Below are 17,553 nucleotides of genomic sequence, written 5' to 3' on the forward strand. Positions count from 1 at the left end.
GTGTGTATGCTTGTGTGTGTGTGTGTGTGTGTGGGAGAGAGAGTGGGAGAGAGAGAGTTGGTTCCTGCCCTGTCCTTCAACTCCAGTTAGGTCATTGATCTAACAATGAAAATTAAATCAGTGACTGCCACTGAAGTGCTAAATGCATCAGTTTTATTTTTGTTTCCAACGATTACTTTTTCACAAACTCTCTGCAATTTGAGCTCAAATGTTCATTAACGACCATTACCGGTAATTACGCTTCTCATTAAGTACAGAGGCAGAGGGACCCATTAGAAGTGATGATTTTGACCCCGATTCAAAGTCTCATTATTAGGCCTTGAGCGCACCCTTTGTTTACGCATGACGCATTTCACTGTCAATATGCAACGATGAGTAGAGAAGCAACAAAAAAACAAAAACAAAAAACCCACCAAGATTTCTTAACTTTTTTGGCATAAATTAAAATATGACATTTAAAACCAAATGAATAGGATAAAAATATATACATGCTTTTCAACCCATCTGCTGTTTTCCTCTGTATGCTGGATTTACTCCACCTGCCAGAAGTTTCTATATACCATTATTTATGGTTAATTTTCAAAGAGTAAACACCCTGTCAATACCCTAAATCAGAAAATATAAGAAAGCAATATGTAGATTAAGAATTAATTTTCTGTTTTATTGTAAGTGGCAGAGATCTGGATCCTATAGACACCTGGAGAAGAACAAATTTAGGCTTAACAACCCGAACTTTTCATTATAGGCCCACCTGCCTATGATGCGCTAATTAAGAATCATATTAACAATAGTCCCTTAAATAAAGGCCCAGAACCAGAGTAAAACCCCAGGGGACCTTCTGAAGTTATAACTCAGACTTTGCAGAGTTTATTACTAGCAAATGAAATAACTAAGTGCATTCACTTCAGTAATATAATTAAGTCCATTTTTAGGTACATGTTCTTTACTTGGGCATTTCCATTTTATAGGTATGGCAGCAAGACTGTATGTTTTAGTCATCTACATGTATTTGAAATATTTAGTAGTTATTAGCAGAATATACTATTCGGTATAATTTCATCTATAAGATTAGACCATGTTTTAAAAGTTCACCAAATGTTTTATATGTAAAATCTTAAAGGCACAAAAGAAAGAAATATAAGCTTGACCACCAGCTGCAACATTGCAAATGCTCCTTAAATGTTAATATATCAGTAGTAATATTCCAACAATATATAAAATATATAATATAACATTAAATAGGGCCATTCTGTATGGGTACTTCTAATTTTGACATTTAAGCAGTCGTGTTTGTCTGTAAACAAAATTTAGGTAATAAAAGTCAGCTCTCTAGTAAATTTAATTTTGCCATATCTAATCCCACAATGAGCGTTTTGCTGGGGATTCATCTAAAAATGTTCAAATAGGCTGTTCAGGAGCGTTCAACTGGCAGTTTACCTTCACAAATATTTAAATGCAGAGCAAACAGTCCTCCCGTTCCTCTGCTTTAATTGATATGCAGGCTCGGTACCTGAGGACAATGAAGTCTACTTTAGTGTGGGCTGCGGAGAGTCACTCAATGACCAGCAGGGGGCATCTCAAGTCCTGAAACGAGTTCCAGTGAGCTCAGTATAATCCTACACCACCACCATTCCTGTTGCTATACAACTGATTTATTCTTGATGCCACGGTCAACGGATCTAATCCACAACAGACTGCGCCTTTCCCTCCCGCTGTCCACATCTGCATTAGGATACGTCCAACTTGTCGCGTTTAAATTTCTTCAAATGGTCGGTTTCCGGTCTCTTTTCGGTCACTTGATCTAGATTCAACAATTGGCGACTCGGCGTTTAAAAATGCAGGCTATCTAACATACATGCCTTCAGAAGCACGGGTTAAACAATGTCATCCTCGTGCGGATACAGGCTTGAGCGCGTCCACCCGAGCGCTTTGTAAGGTGGCAGTCCGAAATATGCACCATCAAGCTCGTGTTGCGCGGTAAGGTGGGAAACTACAGACAGAGGTGGATGCACACCTTCCGGAGCCACTCTCATCCCCGACAGGTGTGCGGCTGTGCGCAAAGCGGACCGGGCTGCGGCGCAAAGTGCGTGTGCTCGCCGTGCGGACGGGCGTCCCGGTTGCCTGTCCACCTATCGGGACAAGACGCCGGCGGCGTCTGACATGTGGACGTGGAACGCATGCAACAGAGAGCCATAAACTATGAAAACATGAGGAGGAGCCGACACCGCGCAAATATGGGTATGTAGACTGCTCTGCAAGGTACTTGAAGCCTTCCATTCCGCACAAAGTGTTTAGTCCATTACGATTCACTTCAAGCTACTGTTCCTGGTGTCTTTGCCCCCCTGCGGCTTATAAATGATGAATGCAGCCTGTGGGACCTGAAAGGAGGCTTTCCTCTCAACAACTATTGGGCAGATTTTGCCTGATACATGTGGTTCTCAATCATAATAGTTGTATGTGTATGTGCACATTTGCCAGGAACACAGGGATGCAAATGTAGTAGGCTGCAAATAAGCCCCTCTGTTATCAAGTGCCTCAGGGGTCTGGACGGGTGGTAATGTTTGGGTTCCTTAATTAAATTCACTTTTATTCAGTTGTACCCGGTCAAAGTCTGTGCACACTGGTTCTGTCTGGGCCATGCTCTATGTTCTTAAATCTGTAACTTTACTGTGTGTTTGCAGGACTCCCCCTGCTTTTCAGATGGCTTGTATCCACTGTGGTGGTGCCCGCCTGTCTGCTTGCTGCTCCAAGCGGCATCCGTGAGCGTCCCTGCCCCCAGAGCTGTAGATGTGATGGGAAAATAATATACTGCGAATCCAATGCTTTCCGTGACGTGCCAAGCAATGTGTCTGTAAGCACACAGGGCCTGTCCCTGCGTTACAACAGCCTGGTGAACCTCAGAGCCCACCAGTTTGCAGGGCTGAGTCAACTAGTTTGGCTCTACCTTGACCATAATTACATCAATGCTGTGGACGGCCAGGCTTTCCATGGGATACGGAGGCTCAAAGAACTGATTCTCAGCTCCAATAAGATCACACAGCTGAAAAACAACACTTTCCATGACATTCCTAATTTACGCAATCTTGACCTTTCCTACAACAAACTGCAGGTTCTCCAGCCTAATCAGTTCGTGGGTCTACGGAAGCTGCTGAGTTTACACTTGAGGTCCAATTCCTTAAAAACTGTCCCAATGCGAGTTTTCCTTGACTGTCGCAATCTGGAGTTCCTTGATATTGGCTACAACAGGCTACGGAGCCTCACACGTAACGCCTTTGCAGGGCTCCTTAAACTCACTGAGCTTCATTTGGAGCACAACCAGTTCTCAAAGATAAATTTTGCTCATTTCCCCCGCCTGACTAACCTGAGGGCACTCTATTTGCAATGGAACCGCATCAAACTGCTAACCCAGGGCCTGCCATGGATGTGGACTTCCTTGCAAAAGCTGGATCTTTCAGGAAATGAACTTCAAGTGTTGGACCAGAGTACATTTCAATGCCTCCCTAATCTCCAGACACTTAATCTGGACTCCAACAAACTCAGCAATGTGTCTCAGCGGACAGTGGAGGCTTGGATCTCCCTCACTACCATCAGTCTGGCTGGTAATTTGTGGTACTGTAACCCCAACATTTGCCCCCTTGTGGCCTGGCTCAAGGCGTTTAAGGGTAACAAGGAGTCCACTATGATTTGTGCTGGCCCTAAGGAAGCACAAGGAGAGAAAGTGACTGATGTGGTGGAGACTTATAACATCTGTACAGCAACATCGACTCCCATCCCCTCGACAACATTGCCCCTCACTTCTGCATTTCAGACTGAGCTGCTGCCGCTTTCCACGCAGTCTGTGGTGGATAAGAAGCTGATCTGGAACAGGACAGCCTCCCCGACGCCTTCCGAGGCCTCCCCCACCATCCCCTTGCCAGACACTGAGTATGTGTCCTTCCACAAAATCATAGCTGGTAGCGTGGCCCTCCTGTTATCTGTGGCTATAATTCTACTGGTTATCTATGTCTCATGGAAGCACTATCCCAGCAGTATCAAACAGCTTCAGCAGCGCTCGGTGGTTAAAAAGCGCCAGAAAAAGGCACGGGAGACTGAACGCTCCCTTAATTCACCACTGCAAGAGTACTATGTGGACTACAAGCCTTCGCACTCAGAGACTATGGATGTGCTGGTTAATGGGACAGGACCTTACACATACACCATCTCAGGCTCCAGGGAATGCGAGGTATGACCGTTGCCCTCCAAAAATCCATTTCCACTACGAGGCATGAGAGGTAAATTTTCTAACAATCTGCGGAGAAAAGTACTTTTTTTTTCCTCCTCTGCTCTTGTCTGTTTTTTTTGGGATAAGGAAGTAAAGGTCAGTGCATGGTGACTTGTTTTGTAATATATTGGGTTTGCCCAGTTCCATATGATTACCCAGCTGTTGTCCTGAATCATGCAGTTTCATTGCTAAAATATGATTCCCATTAGCTGAAACTGCAGCGGCAGCTCCTCTCCCTGCATAACTTACATACAGTAAGATGCATTATACACAAAGTAAGTACATTTTTCATTCCTGACACAAAAGAGCTCATTGATGAATCTACGTATTATCAGCCAGCCTGTTATTTATTCACAAATGGCTTGCTGTCCTGAGCGGAATGATAGAAATTTATTAGCTCGAGTCACTGTGCAGGTGGTCCTCTCCTATCCTGTGTGTTTGCTACAACAGCTGTAGTAGCAAATACACAAGCCGTGTGAGTTTTCATATTTGTTTTCTGCTGGTGGGATATTTACAGTCACACCAGCAGATCATATATCCCATTCTCTTTTTCTGCCTCTGGCAATCATGTACTTAAGCTTTTACTCATTAGTTTAATTTACAGAATTCAAACAGTCACTGCAGGCTGGAGAACACTCTAAAGGCCTGAAGGCAAATAGAAGATAAATTATGCATTTGGGCCCGATTTCTGTCTAGCTCTTGTGTACTACTGCAGTAACAAACTGCATTATACTGCTTTTTTTTAATCTCAGAAACATAAAGAAACTATTGGGCTGCATAAGTGAATCTTTTGTCCAAAGAGTTAAAATTGAAATTCTCATCCTAACGGCGGACTCCCCCACATGACTGAATCTGCACCACTGTACAGCACGGAGGGATTTAGACAGAGAGCCTTGACAGAAGGACTAATCACTTTGCTCATGCTTAATTAGGCACTTTTTTACCTGTGTACTCTTTTTTTTTTTTTCCCCCCTAATGCTTTGCATCTGTTTTCCTTTGTCTGGCAGCTTATTTTGATTTGGCAGTATGGTTAAGTGTGATTAACAGGACGTGTTGTGTTGGGAAAGATGTAGTGTCACTGGAATCTTAGCTACACATTTTGTCAGGCGAACCAGACATGCTGTGGAGTACATCTTTCTTCTCCATGGTAGTTTTATCTCTCGGTGCCACGCAGCTCATTTCCAGTATTCCATGAGGACCCTATAGATCATTTTAGAATATGTTTTAAGTCAATGGATTGTACTGTAGCACCACTTACATTCTTGTTGTGTCCTTTCCTGAAGACTGGGGAGTCTAGCACAAACATGTTCCATTGTTTTCAGTAATGTCGCACACTACAAGGTACACAGGTCGCTAAATCAGCTCTTTGTCAGATTATCTGTGGCAGAGCATTTCTCAAACACAAGGGAAGCTTGAGGTGAGATGGCTGTTTTATCAATCTTGTAGCTTTCATGTGAGAATGTGGCGTGAGAGCATTAAATGGCAGACCTAATGGGGCTTCTGCTAGCTAGAATAACTAATAGCCCATCAGAGGTAAGGAGCCGAGACTTCCCTCTGCTTTGTTATTCCTTGTCCTCTACAGCTCAAGGGAGCAGCCAGAGGTGTTAAAAATGTAATGGGTTTTTTTTTTATTTGTTTGTTTTTTTGTTGTTGGCGCATGTTATATTTTGTGCCAAACACTGCAATGCAAAGTAAGAATACACGGTACAGCAGGGGACTTTTAAAATCACCAATAGGTTTTTATGCGTGTATAGGTTAGCGTGATGCATTTACACTTTCAAACTGTTTCAAACAATGGCATTATTCGACACAATACAGTATCATGTTTATTAGTCATGAGACTCGCACCAGTATTCGGTATAGGTTGCAGCACAAGAAGTCCATGATGTGCAGCAACAGTGTCCAAGGTTATTTGCATCACAATAAAGGCAATGCAGCAAATATCTCTTCTGATATTGTATATGAGAAGTTTTTTTGATTTTATTGAATGGCACATGGTGGAGAGTGTCAAGAAACATGAAAGTGAGAGAGGTTGTGTATCCGAAAAAGGCTGCTCCAGGGTTCAAACCCACAGTCAGGGGGCATATTGTAAATGCGCAAACCCCGTGAGCCCCCTGCACGTTATTTTAGCTATCCCAGATAGCAAGCACTTAAGCTATTAGCTGCATTTTCAATTAGGAGAAAGAGCTTTGTAATTGAAGCCTGTTATCTTCTGCACATGCCCAGACCAACAGACATGGAGTTAATTTGATTCTATAGATTTCCCCCTGCACAGCTCAGCAGGTTGGCTTCGATGCTGCAAACTGCGCTCGCAGAGTGTGAATTTTGATGAACACTTTGAACCGTGCGGTTCCATGGTTTTCCTGTGGCACATTATTTTAAAAACATCCACTTCTGTGCTCACAGAGTAGCTGCAGTGGTTGCCGTCCACCCACAGATCATCTCCTGTGAAGTTAGTTCAGAAAAAAATTCAGGTGAAAATCCCACCGTCTCAGCCAAAGGCGATTCTTGTACTTGGGCGAAATCTGCAAACATTAACAAGGTGAGGAGATCCTGCTCACAGATAATTAAAGTGGGCTGTGAGAGGGCAGAAGAAGTGAGGAGAAAAGAAGGTTTGCCACTGCTAATGCATCTAACCAACTGTTACAAATGTCTGAAAAGACTAGACTAATAATGAATTAATTTTCAACTTTAGTAATTTTCAAAGCTGACAGGGTCAGAAACATTGTAATGTTGATACTGCTGAGCAGCCTAGTTTTTAAAATAACTATTCAGGCCAAAACAAGCCTTAACAAGCCTCATGCCATTAAGTTGTTTTCATTTTTCCCGTCATTTGCGCTCAGAAATGTGGTACCCGTTGTCCCCCTCCTGGATATATTAAAAACTAATGGCCCCTATGGATCTAATAAGTGTTTGCCTAGGACAAATCCTGCAGCTGTGGGTACTTTTATTCAATAAACATTTGTTTTAATTTTTAGGCACTAAAATATGAGCCCTGTCTTTAAAATGTGAGGAATAAGAAACAAAGATGATGAGTGATCCAAATACACTGCCTCTGCTTGCCAAGATGGCAGCTTGCATTTCATCTCTGCGTAAACGCACAGAAGGCAGGCTTCCGTCATGTGAAGGGAGTTTGACAGCTTTCAATATTTGTTGTTCACCTGCCAAATAAAGGGCAGCCACATGAGCATCTTATAGTGTCTAAAAAGGATGTGTCATTGTTGAATACATCAGTTTGTAAGCTGTGTGCCGTGTAACCTAAACACATTTTTATGACAATACTGCACAACATATCACTGTATTGAAAAGTAACACACATACTATGCGACAAATGACACATGATTTTCGTTTTTGGTAATTCCATCGAAAAGCTTTTGCCAGTAATTCTCATTTTGCTTGGCCATCCCCCTGTTTGTTGGAATTGAAAATTACTGTAACTACAAGACTGGATGGCAATGAACCAGTGATTCCACAATAGTACACTACTTAGCTTTTATCATACCTGATGATTTTGTGAAAAATGGGCTTTGGTCAACTCAATTCAAAGTCAACTGCAGCAAAATGCAGGAGGAAATAGCTTTTTAAGTGAATTGGCTGAAATGGCGGTTACACAATATAATTTTTTAGTGTCATGTATCACTTCTTATTTTGTAAGTGGTGGTATTAAAAAAGTCCCTGTAATAAATTTCTGTCTATGAGCAAGCACATAATACTGATTCAAGGTGCTTTGTTTCACTGGGGGTATGCATATATTTTTTTAAATCTGAAACTCGTGATTTTATGGCAGACAAGCCAAATAAATTGTTCTTGACAGCAACAGGCTCAATGTTATAATTCATATTTTAGCTAATTAAACGCCTCACTTGACATTTTGGGAAATACACCTATTAGCTTTCTTTCTTTCTATCCAAGGTTGATATCAATTTTATGTGTAAATGTGTAGCCACAGCAAACAGCCACTTAGCTTAGCTTAGCACAAAGACTTGAAACAGGGGAAAGAGCTAGCATGGCTCTGTCCAACAGTAACAAAACCAGCCCACCAGCACCTCTAAAGCTCACTAACATGTTTTTATCGCATTTTAATCCATGCAAAAGCAACATGTCCTGGTGCTACAGGGTGTTATGTGCAAAACTACTTCTTGCCCTGGCTCAGGTTGTCTGGCAACCTTACGGTCATGATAAGACTCCAGGAAGGACACATTCCCCACTGTTTCCAATCTTTATGCTAAGCTAAGCTAACCAGATGCTGGCAGTAGCTTCATATTTAGCTTACAGACATAAGAGTGGTATCAATCTTCTCATCTAACTCTCAGCAAGAAAGCAAAAAAGCACATTTCCCAAAATGTCAAACCATTCCTTGAGCTGTAACATCAACTCATTCACTATTTACTTATTCAGTAGAGACTATATACTAACTATATCGTAGCCTCTAAATATACCATAACATTAAAACCTAAAGAATAAAAACGTATCTGAATCACACATAGGCTTTCTATTCTTGGTTTAGGAATTTTCACCAACTCTTCCTGCGGATCGCTTTGGGGTTATTTTTAGGCTGTCTTGCAAAGACAGCATGTTAAAAATCTACCCATAGATTTTCAATGATGCTCAGGTCAGGTGACTGTGAGGGCCGTACCAAAAAGTATTTACTTCTTTTCACTTCAGAAATCAAAAGAATATGAAATTAACTGTAACTGTAGCTGAATTTGTACCGAATACCCCCCCCACCCCCTTCATTCTAGTCAAGGCAGTGATTTCATGCTAAGTTGAAAGTGTTGCAGTGGGATTCATTAGCACAAATGCACATAATCAGACCTCAGACCTATCTTTGTTGTTAAGCACCTCTCAGGCTGCTGTGTGCGTAGGGTGACATCTCCCCCGAATAAACATAATCTGCGATATGTATGATTCAGAGTCTTGACAGATGTTCCTCTTGGAGGTGTGATGTCTGCCCTGGTGAGGAGGTGGAATACATTTAACAAACCCAGCAGCAAGGAGAGGCAGTACAAGATCTGTGCAATAATAGCCTGTAATCTAAACGGCTTGTTAAAATGAATATGACAAATCTGTTGTTTCATAATTAATTAATTAATTAATAATTAAATAATTAATCATTGCGCCTCTTTATCCCTTTCATCCAACTGATGTTTTCATGATTTTATTGTTCTTATTATGATGCACTAATAGCACATGTCCCGGCCTGCTAATAGCTTAATCTTGCGCTGGCGGAAAATATGATGTTCTTCCTCCACGCTTTAACACAGACAATATTGAATTTCACTCTGGGTTAGATGTACTTACTGACAGAACATATACGATGAACTGCTGTTTGTGCCTCTGACTCATTACAGGCTCTTGCAGAAGTCTATGTCCAGGCGAGAGATAGTCAAAAGAAGATCACTGAGAAAACTGCTGCTGAGAAAAAAAGAAATCAAAGTCATGGCTTTGTTGACCTCCACACCTCCATTTTAAATTGGGGTCAGCATTGATTGACAACATCATTAACTCTGATATGCACTTGATATTAAACAATAACCCAGTCCTTCACTTAAACCCAAGCTCAAATTCATTTGTCTGTTATAAATAAATCTGGTGAGTCAGTTCATGTTAGGACTATATAATTTAATGTACAGCATACAGCAAAAAAAAACCCTATAAAATTATGAAATCAAATTTATCCAAAAACCAATTTTTATCCAGACTAATTTTGAAATAAATAAGGATGACCACAGAGATAAATCACAATAATTCATCCTTTCCCATCACTCACTCTCCAGTGGCCCTCCCCTCCTGCAGCAACACCCAAAATATTATCAATATTTAATGTGATGTTAAATTTCTCTTCTCTGTTGGGTTCGAGGCCATTTTATTCAGGTAAAGAGAGAAAAAGCCAAAGACCAATTTCCTTTTAATTATAGGTATGTTTGGATGGAAATCCTCTCAGATAGTGAAAATCCCTCATTCCAGACAGTGGGAACAGCTGATGCATTACTGAAAACAATTTTTGAGCAACAACAACAAAAATAAAGAGCATTCAGCCATGCTGTTAGTAAATGCTAACACCATACCAATGACAATGCTAACAAGCTGATATTTAGCAGGTATAATATCTACCATTTCCACCATCTTAGTATAGTCTGTTTGCACGGTAACATTTGCTCAGTAGTACTAAACGCAAATACAGCTGATCCTGATGTGAATGCCATTAATTTTTCAAGTATTTAGTCATAAACTAAAGAACTGGAATAAACTGAAATTGTGACCTAATAGTGGTGCTATATGAAAAGTTAAGGGATCACCAAAGTGATTAAAATTCATCCTCCAGGCACCATGTATAGTATATCAGTACCCATTCTCATGGCAATCCATCCAATAATTGCTGAGCTACTTCGCAAAACACCACAAATATCAACCTCATGGTGGTACTAGAATAGGTCAAGGAACACTACAGTAATTAGTATTAATCGTCTGGGAATGAATGTCTGAACCAAATTTTGGGTCAATCCATGCAGTAGAAGTTGAGATATTTCAGTGGATAAGTGACAACTTTGACCTGCTGGTGACACTAGATGAACAGTCAGGGAATCACTGTGTTATTAGGATTCATTCACTGGAGACTGCAAATGTCTGTACTGCCAATCCATCCGGTGCTTGTTGAGATATTGCAGTCCGCATCAAATTGTTGGACCAACTGACCAGCAGACCGACAATGCCATCCAAAGTGTCATGTTGCTAGCATGGCTGAAAAACCCAAATGGTCCAAATCAAATGACAAGATTAATTGATTGTAATTGGCCGTGTTCTTGTGCTTTCTGATTGGAAGCCCCAATTGGTAGGATAACATAATTTGTCTTCCAAAACCATGATAAAATACTGTAAAAATGCTAAAATGAAACTGTTGTCTGATTGTCAGAGCTATGGTTATGGTTAGGTAAGGTAGTAGACAGAAAAACAACTTGGTTAAGGTTGGGAAAGGGTGGTTTAGGTTAGGTTCATAAAAGTCAAGGGACCTTTGTCGTCATGCCTACAATAATATGCACTTATTACAGGTTAAGGAATGATCGTGGTCACAGATAAAAGAAACCAATATTGACTGTCAGTAAGAAACTGGAAATAGACAGCAATCTCCAATGTCTAAGTCCAAATATAGATCCAACTAACCTCTTCAACTTCCTCCCTGACTTTGTGGCGCTGTAATAATGTCAAACTATTTCTACCTTTTCTCCCAATAGACAACAGTCATAATTCACTTGCACGAAACATATGTCGTTTTGGGGCATTTGTTGAAACAACTGATGATCTTGGGAGGACAGTCTAAAAAACTGAAGTCTAAAGTTTTTTTTTAAATAGTCAATTTTCAGTCTTATCAGAGCAGTTAATACAAATGGCTTACAGGAACCACCTCATCAAACAGTTTTAACGTTCTGCTATTGGGGGGATATACCTTGCTTTTCTGGACTGATTTTGCTGTTTGAAGATGTAATGTCTCATCCACTGCAACATTTCAAGTTGGCTGTAACTTCAGGGGTAAACATATAGTTTTGGTGTCAGACACTCAAAGATTGCCTCACAATTTCACACTGGCATTCAACAATCCATCATAAAAGTGAAATGCATTATAGAAGAGGCGAAGAAACCAATTTCCCCACTGACAGCAGCTTCAATAAACCACAATGCAATGTAGACTCATGATATGCTGTGGTTTGAGTGAGGGGTGTGACTTTTTTGACTCGCATGCTCTTACTATATGCTATCACTGTTGCATAATCTGTCTACCCAAACAAGGTTTTGCTGAAAGCAACAAGCTCACCCTCACTCTCTGGCAGTTGTCGAAAGGCATTTAGGGAAATGCAGGAACTCACTAACTGAAGTTGAAGCAGAGTGGCAAGTTGAGGGAAGTTACTGGAAAAATAATTTATGTCACCTCATTCCTAAATTACACCTGGCATGCTCTGAGCATCACCATTTGATGATACATAACAGTGTAACTGTATCCAAGGGGGGATTTTTCCATTAAGTCTTCAGAGGACTTGAATAAAGTATTTGCAGAAATCTTTAGATTTCTAATAACTCCTCAGAAATATGAATCCCATATTGAGTGTCCTGTTAATATGGCATATCTGTCAATCAGTAATCATATGCCCTGCATTCCCTCAGTTTAAGCTTCTGTTACCTCAATCAGTGGCATTTTTGCTGTAATGGGAGTTTGACGGCTGATCTAGCACTTTATGAAAAGTCGGGCACTGCACACAGAATGAATAATATAACATGGAAATATTAGACATAACATTTTATGCTGTTTTATGGTCACAGCAGCCACGTTAATTTTTCAAGTTGGCTTGAAGCAGTTACTAGCCTATTTAGCCCACCATTTAATAAGGGTAATTAAGTTAATTTGACTGAGATGCTGTGGTTCTACGTACAGTGTTGCTTTCATTCACTGCACAAAAACTTGAAAGTGATATTTAAAAGAGAATGAAGTGTTGACTTGGCACATTAGTACATGTCCTAGTAAGTTGGTGGACTGCAATTTGTATCTCCACCCTACTCTGTATAAAGATAGTACAGTTTCTTTAATCTTTTTGCAGTGGGAAGGCTTTTGATGTCATGTTGAAGTCCTCAAGAATATCATTGTGATTTCCCCATAAACTAAGACCCCTTCATCACGTTGCTACACCGTCTCAGTCTGTCTGATGGGACAAAATGGTGTGTCAGTCAGCACAAACTGAATGATGCAGCGTCTCCGCCAGCTTCTCCTCGGGTTATTGTGAAATGCCTGCCAGACAATGGCATGTGTGGGGGAGATTTCCCCACAATAAGCATAAACTTTAATGGCAGTGACAATGCTCTTCTTCCTTTTTATATGAACTATTTATATAGGTACTTCTGAAGTTTAAACACATATTTGCTACAAGACAGATTTAAATAAGACTAAGAGTCTACAGCCACACTGTACTTTGAGAAAGGGGTGCTTTAAGCTAAATGCTAACATCAGCCTGCTAACATGCTGATGTTAGCATTTAGCCGTGAGGCTTACAGACGCAGTGATGTTCTGAGCTGAATGTGAATGTCAGCACGATAACATGTTCAAAGTGAAAATGCTAACATGCCGATGTTTAGCGGGTATAATGCTCACCATCTTAGTTGGGTGCATTACCATACTAATGCCATAAAAATACATCTAATAGCTTTGAGAGATTTTCAGTCTGGACCAAAGTAGTGGACTGACAGACCGACCGACACTGCCATCTCTAGAGCCACGCTGCTTGTGTGGGTTTAGTGTGGCTTGAAGAGCAGAGGTGGCAGGAACCAGCCTCATTCCCCAAATCTATCCAATTTTTAATCTCAGTCTTATTGTTAAATAATGAATAATTCCACAGCCTTTCCAGCAATCTGCGCATATCGACTAAAGCAATGAAATGTTGCCAGTGTCACACATAATTTCTGTGTACAAATGACAATGAGTGCTGTAGAGATATTTGAATATGTGCTGTATAATTTGTTGTGACACGTATTGTGCATAGGTGGAGGAAAATGAGGGATTCATCTCTCTGTTTTCACTCTGGGTGCCAATGCCTCCTCTTCAAATCCAACAAATGGGTCAGCCCTTTGTCTCAGCAGAATATTTTTACTTGCCCTATCTAAAAAGGCATGTAATATACTCCGATCAGCAGGGTGTTTCAGCGCTACAAATTCAAAACACTTCTTGGATTTGAGTTTGCTGACGTCAGGCAAATATTGACCTAAAATTTCACCCCATGCTGGGCAAAATGATAGTAAATTTGGTCAATCACAGCAAAGAAAAGCAACACTGGGCTATCTACACAATACAGTATTTGGGGCAAATCATCCTGTTAGGATTATATGTGCTCTGACTGAGAAGAATTTTAACAGACTTCAGCTGATTTCAGGCTTTCTTTCCCCTCAATTCTCCGTTCCCCAGGTACCCTATTCCATGTTTTAGTGCCATGTTTTTTTTTCCACCAAGATCCTCTTCCAACCGTGTTTCCTCAGTCAGTGAAAAAATAAACATAAAGAAAGACAGAAAGCTGCTACCAGCAGAATGTCAAATTTGTATGCTTTTGTCAACAGTACTTTATAGTACACAGTAAACAGTACATTGTTTTGGTCAGAAAGAAGAAATCTGTAGGACTGTAAATGCAGGACATTCTGCAGGAAATCATAGCAAGAGACTCATGAAATAAAAACACAAGAGATTCGCAGAATTAGCCAGTTTTCTTGGAGATGAGCTCATTTTTCTGCCATTATATTCTGCAATCAAATTAACTTGCAAATAACAAATTGAGATAAAAATTCTATTTTGGTTTTAATGCTGCTAGTTTATATTACAAATATTTAGAGCCAGTGTAAAGGGAACTTGGTTCTCAGGTGAAGTCATCATTAATTCATGTCATTCATTTTTTTCCCATCAACATGATGCAATGGAAAGAGCCATTGCAGTTTTTGTGATCCACTCTACAAGCATAGATTTTGACGGATGTTATCGCTTACAAAAATGTCACATTTCTTAAAGTGAACCTAGAGAATTGATGCCATACCACCAGTTAGCAGCTTTTGGGTGCTGTCACACCTAATGCATTGGGTTTGGTTCTGTTGAACTCTGGCATGTTTGGCTGCTTGGTGCAGTTTGTCTGGGCTGGTTTGAAAGCTGGCAATCAAACTCTCAAGCGGCCTCTGTCCAGTCGTCTCTGTCCGGTTATATTCAAGTGGGCTCTGGTGCAGTTTGTTTGTGGTGTGAAAGCAATTGGCCCAACCACAGGATTTTATGGTAGAAGTTATGTGACTTCTCAAAAGCAAAACCACTATAACAACCATCTCCTGAGTGTCAACCTTTCAGGAACCCATCTTAGGCATTCTGTATAAGCATTCCCAAATGGGAAAGTGGTCTAAGACTTTTGGACCCCACTGTATATTTATGCAAATCATTTGGTAACCATGGTAACACATTTGTGGAGAGGCACGTGAATGTGGGGAACTTTTATCCTAGTCTGTGTACTTCATTAAGTTCATTAAAAACTGTCTAACATACCTATTCAGCAGTAATCCCCGTGTTATATTGCTGTGCATGACGCCTCGTTAGTTAGTTAGAGAGAGATCATGGTTTGGGTTAAAATAACGACTATGTTAAGGTTAGGGAACCTTCATTGCCATGGTTAAATAATAACTTACTTGTGACTTGAAAAGGTCCTGGTCAGGGAGTCGTTCATTTTAACAAACGATTGATCCAACATATACTGTATGCGATTTTTGTGTTTAAGTTTATCTTATTCTGATGTACCAAACAGATTTAAACACAACAGAACAAAGTGCAGGGACATTGCATGTTCTGCAGAGCATCCTACCACAGATAAATCAGGTGGTGAGATTATCCCTGGAGCCAGGAGGAGAGGTGTTTCATCAATTGGAGATCAAGACTTTGTATTGATCTCCCATCCCATGCATGTTTGACATTACTGAAACCTCCCTGTTTTTGGTGACTCTTGGATCTCAGTCAATCCCCATTTCCATAGAGCACAGAGGTGAGAGCTCACTGCAGTGGCAGAACTGCGAGGTTATGTGCTTCTGCTGCTCCAAAGGTAGTTTTTTTCTACTTTTTTCCACCCACTATCAAGCTTTTTTTTTTCCTTTTTTGTAATAGTCTAACTGTACTGCACAGACACTGTCCTCAAATGTGGTGGATTTTCAGCCTTTTTGTCTTTTGTTTTCTGTTCTTGTTTTGACCGAAACCTGATTTTGTGGTCTATTGTCAAAGCTAATAAAAAAAAAACGGACCTTTTTTAAATAGCAAATGTAGTTCTCCGTATTAAAGCAGCTTAATTTATACTGTAATGCCTTGCTAAAGATATTATGGAATCAGTGATGGGAGCTATTTTCCCTGTAGAGCATTATATTGCCCACAATGCATTTTTAGTGGTAATGTTTTTCCAACCACATTTGGTCTTTTAGTAGGGATACAGCACTTTGTAAAATATCTCCCTTTGCTCTAACTTGACATTTCGATGCCACAACAGACTTGAAGTAGTCTTTAAAGGGGCTTCATGCATTTACAGTGGATGTATCAAAGGGATCAGAAAACAAAGCTACTGAGATGAATCATTAAGAGCAGCAGCATTTAGTTCAATCTACATCACATCAAACCCCAAGTCACAGAGATTCACATTCACACATACTGCCGGAGTCATGCATGCTTTGACTTCTCTCTACAGCTTAGTCATACACACATCCCCACCCCACACATATCACACACAATCACACAGTAACATCCATAACTAAAGAGTTTTGTGAAGTGAACCTGGTGGCAGTTACTGTACGTCGGACTCTGAAGTGAGCAAAGCAAGTGCTTTTTTCTTTCATTGGGGAAATTATGAATACAGTCTTCCTAATGTTCTGTTTGTTGGCATTTTCCGAGTCAGGCGGCTGGTGGTTTTCCAATTCAGTGACAGTTACCGCAACAGATACTGGAAACCCAAGACAAGGACCCCAGAGCAGTAGGCAAAAGGGCTTGCTGACACCCCATCATGTTCCTGTTAATGTACTTGAAAGATGCTGGATGGAGAGATTTTTCATTCTCGTGAATTTCCCTCCTGGTTAACTGTTCATTTATATTACTACTGGTTACACTCTCAGAGAAGCTTTGCCCAGTCAGTTATGAAGGCTCCAGTAAGATTACAATAAGTGCAGTCAGGGTCACTGTACGCTTGTAAATTTTCAAAACCATAAAAAATGATTTTTTTTTTTTCCTACCAATTATCTTTCAGTCATTCTGTTGTTTTAGAAACTGCCATTAGAATGCATTTTGTGGCAATAATTCAAATTGTCCATAATTTACAGGACTTAATTGAATCCTGAATTTTTGAGCAGCCATAGAAACAAGAAAAACTCTGACTATACTGGACCGTGAAACTGGAAAAAATAAAATTCTAAAGTTGAACTTCCTGACATCTCGAAATTACTTCCATTAATCATTGCTTACATGGAGGCCAAAAACCATGGGCTCTATTTATAGAAATCAGTGGTGCAGGTTATCAAGTTCCTAAAAAAGCTCAGCTGGTACTCTCAGCATGGTGGCAGAGCAGCGGCGGCAGGACACTGAGCGCCACTCAGATCATTGAACTTCTCACCCTATTATGCAAAGTGAACCCAGCCGCTCTGTGAGGGAATCTCATTTGGCTGCTTGGGTCAATAATGATGATGTTTTAAGCCCTCATGGTCACACTCTGAAGCTTTACTTTGCAGCCCTGTTATTTCTTTAAGTCAGTATGGACTCAACA

The 17,553-nt window shown here is 40.5% G+C and overlaps 1 protein-coding gene across 6 annotated transcripts in view; it reads left to right on the forward strand.

Annotated features, from left to right (window-relative positions):
• Positions 1-1,574: 1,574 nt before the first annotated feature.
• Positions 1,575-17,553, forward strand: part of LOC120805815 (leucine-rich repeat transmembrane neuronal protein 4) — a 41,733-nt gene continuing 25,754 nt past the window's right edge. For 3 of the 6 annotated variants that reach the window (XM_040156405.1, XM_040156409.1, XM_040156408.1), the window contains exons 1-2: positions 1,575-2,238; positions 2,682-4,271. In XM_040156405.1, coding sequence (XP_040012339.1) covers positions 2,178-2,238; positions 2,682-4,228 — 1,608 coding nt within the window. In that variant the 5' untranslated portion in view covers positions 1,575-2,177 and the 3' untranslated portion in view covers positions 4,229-4,271. Of the gene's footprint in view, positions 2,239-2,681; positions 4,272-9,174; positions 9,222-9,612; positions 9,771-17,553 lie in introns of those variants that run through there. The other 3 variants (XM_040156406.1, XM_040156410.1, XM_040156404.1) reach the window with 3 other exon arrangements.

The sequence above is a fragment of the Xiphias gladius genome, chromosome 19, assembly GCF_016859285.1.
Source record: "Xiphias gladius isolate SHS-SW01 ecotype Sanya breed wild chromosome 19, ASM1685928v1, whole genome shotgun sequence".
Taxonomy (NCBI): domain Eukaryota; kingdom Metazoa; phylum Chordata; class Actinopteri; order Istiophoriformes; family Xiphiidae; genus Xiphias; species Xiphias gladius.